This window comes from Lagenorhynchus albirostris, chromosome 7 (assembly GCF_949774975.1).
Source record: "Lagenorhynchus albirostris chromosome 7, mLagAlb1.1, whole genome shotgun sequence".
Lineage (NCBI taxonomy): Eukaryota > Metazoa > Chordata > Mammalia > Artiodactyla > Delphinidae > Lagenorhynchus > Lagenorhynchus albirostris.
Window position 1 is genome coordinate 92,951,190 of NC_083101.1, and position 7,534 is coordinate 92,958,723.

General features: G+C 42.1%; 1 protein-coding gene across 1 annotated transcript; it reads left to right on the plus strand.

Annotated features, from left to right (window-relative positions):
- Positions 1–210: 210 nt before the first annotated feature.
- Positions 211–5,514, plus strand: CKS2 (CDC28 protein kinase regulatory subunit 2). The gene is made up of 3 exons (XM_060153565.1): positions 211–365; positions 3,841–3,968; positions 5,233–5,514. Exons 1-3 carry the CDS (start codon positions 307–309, stop codon positions 5,283–5,285), a joined length of 240 nt encoding a protein of 79 aa, XP_060009548.1. The 5' UTR covers positions 211–306; the 3' UTR covers positions 5,286–5,514.
- The last annotated feature ends 2,020 nt before the right edge of the window (positions 5,515–7,534 follow it).

Consider the following 7,534-nt stretch of genomic DNA (forward strand, 5'->3'; position numbering starts at 1 on the left):
TCTTTCCTAGGCCGACCTCGCAACAGGCCTTTGATTGGCTGATCTGGGGGCGAACGCCGCGGAGGGGCGGCGACGATAGGCTGGGAGCCGGTCCCGGCGTATCCGCAGAGTGCGTGGAAGGTGATTGGTCAACACCGTCGTCCAATCAGCGGTGGGCTGTCGGATTCAAACCGGACTCGTTTGGCTTACGGTCGGTTGGTCTCAGTCGAGTCGTTGCCTTCAGTTGGCGAGGGCGTGTCGGTCGCCTGCGCCCGTTCTTCGCGCCTCGTCGCTCCAGTCCCTTGCTGCCCACCGCCCTCCCGCAGGATGGCCCATAAGCAGATCTACTACTCGGACAAGTACTTCGATGAGCACTACGAGTACCGGTGAGCGGACCGGACGGCCTAACTCAGCCGCGGCCCCGGCCGAGCCTGAGCTGGAACTTGGGCCGGGTACCAGGGGCCAGGACCGGGAATCGGGGTGGAAGTGCGTCGGGCTGAGGTTGGGGTCGGAGCTCGGGGCCGGGGGCCGGCGGTAGGGTCAGGGTCGAGCCCGGGGGCCTGCCGGGAGTCGCGGTTGTGTCGGGGTCGGGTCGCCCGGGCGGGAGCTTGCGCTTCTCCTCGCCTGGAGGGCCGGCCCGGCTGGTTTCCGCCCTTTGTTCCTGTCTGTGAAGAGGACGAGGCTGGGGCGAGGATGGGGCCGCTTCTGGTGCAGAATTGCTACCTTAAGGGGAAGGGGCCGAGGGCCTGAGCGGACGTGGCGTAGCTGAAGTGCAACGCCTAGAGCCCGAATCGCAGCGGTTCCTAAGAACTTAGGCCTAGTTCGCATTTAGGCAAACGTCCCCCTCCCAGTCACAGCGGGCGAAGGGCTGTCGGAAGGGTAATTTTGCTCAGGTAACGTCGCCAGAGAAACACTTCTCTTTTTCTCTCATTTGAAGTTAATGGCTCTGAAAAGTAGCTTGTAGGGGAGTCCCCCTAAAATGAGCTTCCTTGGGATTCGAAATGTGTCTTGAGTATGGCGACTTCGGCAGAGGCTGGTGCGTGTTAATCCTCTTGGGTTATTATTAAAGGGGCTTCCTTTTGAGACAAAATTGAGAACTCGAATGGATTTGGGGCATTTTTTTCTGGTAGTGTGTATCGGCAAAATTTTTGGCTTTGAGGGATTTCTGGTTTCTGCATCATTATGTGATGCACTAGAACATAGTTGCTAAATGTGTAAGATTAGCAAATTGGATTGTGTGAGGGAAGAAACACTTAACATTAGCTTTAATATATGCAGGAGTCTTAGCTGGGGTGTGGCTTCAAAGACCAGCGCCACCCAGTTCTCCTGGGTGGTGACTAGGATGCTGCATTCTGGGAAACTACCAACTTGTAGGAGGGGCCAAATAGTGACCTTATTTTCTGCCTCCTATCCTTTTACGTTAGATTTCCAAGAATGCTATTTGAGTTAGAAAGGATATAACAGTGGGTGGCCTCTTTTTTCCCCTCCCCTTAGTATCTTGTAATTCTTTCTTAGTATCTTGTAAATCTTTCTCTGGAGAAAAACGGAGGATTTCTCTGGGCAGCTTTGCAGGTTAGTAATACCTGCATTGCCCAGCAGGGGTTATCCAATAATGGACAGAATGTAAAACCACAATCTTTCTAAAAATCTGGGAAAATATTAATTGTGAAACATGTCTGGCTCCGAGTAGTACTTTTCAGGACTTTTCCTGGCAGTAGTTACATTTTCTAGTTTCAGTATACTAGCATAATCATTGATGAGCACGAAGTAAACTATATGCTATCAAGATTTTAGCCTAATGGACTAAGTGGTTTATGTGTAGTAATGAATAGAAGAAAATCCTGTCATATCTGAAATGATATATTCTAATCCAGTTTTAATCTAATTACTATCTAATCCAGTATTAATCTAATTAATATCTAATCCAATATTAATGAAACCTGGTCTTTCTTGACCAAGCCACTTGCCGTTATCAAACAGGACAGTAATGTCCAGAGAAGGGAAATTTAATTGTATCTTGCAGTGTTATCTTAGTAGCTCCTTTGTTGTTTGTACTGCTGTGGCCTTTTTTTTACTCCCTCTTCACCCTCCATGATAAGCCCTTGGTACTGAAATGTTAGATTTTTGGAAACAGTTCTCCTTACATGTAGTTAGAAATACATAGAGGAGTTATATCCATGCAGAAAAAAATACAGGTAGACTTCCCATCTGAGTTTGAAGCTACTTACACATTTTTCCCTCGTAATCAAATCCTGATGAAGTTAGCCTGTCTCCATGGTTTATGGAGAAGGTAGGGTATATGACTTATATCTAGACATAAATTGGAACATTTTGTACGGCATACATAATATGAGTACAAAAGCTAGTTTGCATTTTACATTTCTCTTGAGACTAATCAACAATTATGTAGAGGATAGAAATAAGGTAACAGGCTATTTGCAAAGCCTTAAAAGTAGATGTTAAAGCAGTATTTCAAGAGTCAATGAGCTAGCTGGTAAGTATTGCTAAGAATCATCATGTAGTTCACTGTAATTGGTAAAATTTTTACCAACTATGATAGTAAGCATAATTTGACTTGGTGGCCTTGTGGCCAGCAAGCAACATAACACAACAGTTCTAAGGCTTGATTTTGTTATGCAAATTATAGGAAATTGGTACTTAACCAACCACTCACAGACTAGAACTTAAGTTGGTGACAGTTTAGTGCTTATTATGGGTATGGGTTCAGTTTTCCTGTGACCTGACTGCTCCTTTCTTACCCCAGCCAACAAATTCACAGGCATATATCTAATACTAGTCAAAAAATTTGGTTGGTGGTAATGGATGACGGTATAAAACTACTGCTCCTGGAAGTGATTAAAAATGAGCCTGGGAATTTTGATTTTTATAAAGATCCTTTCAATTGTAATTAAATAAGTCGGTGGGGGTGCATATTTGTTTTCTAAGAATTTTTCAAATCTCCAATTGTACCTATTCTTAATGGTTTGACATTGAAGAATATTGCATGCCTTCTTTAAAAATTGATTAAAGTTTTGGATATAGGCCAGTAACTTATTGGAAAACTGAATGTCTGTTTTAGGTAGCGGGTACGTGTCTATGTGCATTTAGTGTTCTTTGCTTTTAATTTCGAACAAAGTATAAAGCAACTTCTGGAGTTATGTACAAGGACTTGTGTCTACTACAGATCTATAGAGTAATAGGAAACCCAAATTAACTGTAACAAGCTAGATTCCCCCAGCCCTGCTACCTGGGGCTAGTATGACACTTCTTAAAATCAGGGACCATTCTTAATTTATAATCACTTCTGTGGTCTTGGATGGTTTCTCTAGCTCCCTGATCATATCAATCTGCTTCATAACTAACAGGAAGGAGAAAAAAGAGAATTGGGCATGTTCTTTTCTTTCGAGGATACTTTCCATAAGTTGCATAAATTCTGCTTATATCCCGTTGGGCAGGATTTAGTCACATGTGACCAGAGGTAGCTGCAGGGGAGGCTGGGATGTCTTGTATAACCATGTGTCCCACTTAGTTTTTGAGGTTCTATTCCTGAAGAAGATTGAGACAATTAGCAAGCAGTCTCTATTAGGGAAAAAAGTTAATCATAAATAAAATGCCTTCTACTTTTGGACTGCATATTCTAATCTCTAATTTGAACACAGGCCATCAAGATCAGAATTAAAGGTAGTAGAGAGTAGTCTTTAAGATTGATGCTAATGGTAATGTAACAGGGTTGCTTTAAAGAACTTTAAGGGCAAAGAACTCAAATTTTAAGTATCCTAAAGATGCATGTATAAAGTGACCATAATTGTAGGAAAGGCATAGTCACTTAGAGCACTAATATTTCGCTGTATTTTTTAACAGGCATGTCATGTTACCCAGAGAACTTTCCAAACAAGTACCCAAAACCCATCTGATGTCTGAAGAGGAGTGGAGGAGACTTGGTGTCCAACAGAGTCTAGGCTGGGTTCATTACATGATTCATGAGCCAGGTAAGTTTTGCTATTAGGGAAGCACTAACTGAATTAAAACAGTAGTGGTTGTTAAAATTTTTTTAGTAATATTGACGTTTCAGTGGTATCCCAAAGTAACTCTGATAAGCTTGACTATTTTTGAATGACTGATACCCCCCTAGAGAGGGTTCCAATTTTATAGTAAATAAAATACCATGAGTGAAAATAATGCATTCTTCTAAACTGCAAAAATAAACTATTTAGTTAAGAAAAAAGAAAAGGATATTCTGTTTTATTTTAAAATGCGTGTCATTGCTAGTAGTACCTTGAAGTATTTTGCCATAAATATATTTAGAATTCTGGTATCTCCTCTTTGAAAACTAAGAACTTAATGTAAGACAACTGAGTGTCCTGAAGTTCTGTGTATAGAAATTGATGCAATTTGAAGTGATTTGTTTTTTCCTTTAGACAATTAGTATCTACCACATTAAGATGAAATGAGATAGCATAGCTAGTGAACTCAAATGTGCTGCCTGTGTTATACTTGAGTGCTTATGCTATTACGTGGTATTTACCAGAGAGTTTTCCAGATTACTGTTAGTAACTATTAGTAAACCAGACTAAGAAACTTTGTGGTGTTAAACTGTGTTTTGGGGTTATCAGTAAATCTAACTAAAGGACTTAAACTGCTTTGAACAAAATTTTAAGTCTTAGAAGCTGAATTAGGTGAAACTAAAGCTATCTTGCTTTCTGCTTTTGTTAAAAGCAGCAGCAGCAGCAACAACTCTAAGACTTGTAACTTTCTTGGGATTGGAGCATATAATTATATTAAAAAGGTGTTTCTCCAGATAATACAATGCAGCTGAGGACCTTACCTGTAGGTTCATAGTCAGTCCTCCACCTGCCGAAACAGAATCTACAGGGATGGGCCCCTAGGACCTGCATATTTTGAATGAGGTGTTAAGTGTCTTTTCCAAAGAAGAGAAGACCTTTTTCTTTTCACTGGAATTGAGATTCTAAAGATAGAAACCATTCTCCTTCTCAAATTGCATCTTTACTTAACAGCCCTTTTCTCCAGGGTGTGTAAAAACTGGGGGAATATTGTTAGGTTGTTTTTTTTCTGTTTACTGTTTACAGTGACATGGAGCAAAATTTATTTCAGATACCTCAATAAGTAACATTAATTGACCATAGATTTATTTTACTTTATTTTGGTTCAACTGAGAACTCTTTGAATTTATGTTGAATGAATGAAAATTAACCATATAATATTAAAATAATATAAAACATTTTCTTTCTACAGAACCACACATTCTTCTCTTTAGACGACCTCTACCAAAAGATCAACAAAAATGAAGTATATCTGGGGATCATCAATTAAATCTTTTTCAAATTTAATGTATATGTGTATATAAGGTAGTATTCAGTGAATACTTGAAAAATGTACAAAGTGTTCATCCATTCCTGTGCATGAGCTGTATTCTTCACAGCAACAAAGCTCAGTTAAGTGCAACTGCAAGTAGGTTACTGTAAGGTGTTTAAAATTTCTAGTCAGTTTTTCTTTTAATGTAAGTGCCTGTTTGACTTTACCTGTTACTTTTGTTAAATAAAGTTTGTATGTTGCATTTATCACTGTTTGAAGTTACTGAGGTTTGTTTTCTTAAGGTTAATTTGTGACTGTTGAGGATGTTGGATGATTTCAGTTTTATAATTTTAGTCCTGAGGAAATAAATTCACTTTATAGAAATAAAATGTTAGGTGGGTTTAAACCCATTAGCTTGGTGTGATTGAGGGTACCATTTTTTAATTTATTTATTTTAAATTTTTGGCTGTGTTGGGTCTTTGTTACTGTGCATGGGCTTGCTCTAGTTGCAGCAGGTTGGGGCTACTCTTTGTTGCATTATGCGGGCTTCTCATTGCAGTGGCTTCTTGTTATGCAACATGGGCTCTAGGCGTGCAGGCTTCAGTAGTTGCAGCACATGGGCTCAGTAGTTGCGGCACACGGGCTCTAGAGCGCAGGCTCAGTAGTTGTGGCACACGGGCTCAGCTGCTCCGTGGTATGTGGAATCTTCCCGGACCAGGTATCGAACCCGTGTCCCCTGCATTGTCAGGCAGATTCCCAACCACTGCGCCACCAGGGAAATCCTAAGGGGGTACCATTTAAATTCACTTATGAAGACACTAAGAACTAGGGATAAGTTTAATAGAGCCAAGGTAGATTTTATAGCTCTGTCATTAATTTAATTCCTAAAGAATTGTCTAGAATCTCCAACTGAACAAAAAGAAACCCAACTTAATACTCTGGGCTACCTCCACTTATGTAAATACTGCCACACCTAGTTACCTTGGGAGAAACCATTTAACCCCATTTCTCTTTTCCATGTGCCAAATGGGGATACAGTTTTCTATAAAATATCAGCATTTTAAAAACTTTGAAAGCACTGTAAAAAGCACCCTTCTTTCGGTGTGCATTTTGTGTTTGTTAAATTGCTTTTTTAGCTGCTAGGAAAATATTTTAGAGTGAATGCAAACAGAGGCTTTTTATCTTCATTGCTTTATGCTGGAGAAAACTTTTAGGTGAGCTGCCAGTAAGCATAAGATCCCAGACCCCAGTGTGGTGGTCCTCTATGCCCCTCTCTTTAGAAAAGGGTGGTGCCTTTACACAATGAGCAAAATAAACACTGAAGGTGGTGATGGGCAGGAGCCTAGAACTTATTTCATCCCCAGGGACCCACCCATTGGCGAGTCCCAGGTTAGGACAACAGAAGGATGCCAGAATCGTTAAAGTAAACTATTTTATTTAGTACAGACCAGTATACTGCATAATGCTCAACCTCTCCCCACTCTGGAGGTTTGGGTGTGTCTAAGTATGTTTAATCGCCCTGTGGGATCTGCACAGAAGGACACCAGGAGATGAGCTGGAGCTGCCTGCATTTACTGCTTGAAATACCTGGTAGTCACTCAACAGAGGAAACCTACAATCAGCCTCCAGTTTAAGATTTTCAACCTAATTAACCGCTATCAAACAGCTTGCACTCTTCACCAAGTAAGCAAGAATTCTTGACTCTGCACCGTCCCTCCCTCCCCACTTCCTCACTCCTTGTCTCCCACTTCCCATCCTACCTAAAGTCTCCTGCCCTGGAGACTGCTTACTTCCACCCTACTTTTCCATCTCTACCTTTCCCAGCACATTCCCTAGTGGTCAATAGCTGTCTGTTGAACTGAGCAGTTTTGAAATTCTTTTCCGCGGTTACTTCCAAACTGCTTTAGGTTCCTGGAAATTTAAGACGCCAAATCTTGTTGGCTTTCTCCCTTCGTAGGAGTACAGGGTATGCGGTTCCCTTAAGTCCCCAGCCTCCCCGCTCCAGGTGCCCGCCACCCTGTGCACCGTCCCCTCGTCCAGGCCTGGCCGACCGGGGGTTGTCCGCTGTCTTTGCGGAGACAGTTTCTTGTAACTCCACACTCGACACGCGCTGGGCTTTGGCGGCCCAGAGGGTCACCCCACGGGGAACCTCGCGCAGGCCCAAAACTGTCACCGCGCACACTTCCGGCCGGAAGCAGGGCGGGGCCGGGGCGCGTTTTTGTGACGCAGTTCCTGGCGTTCG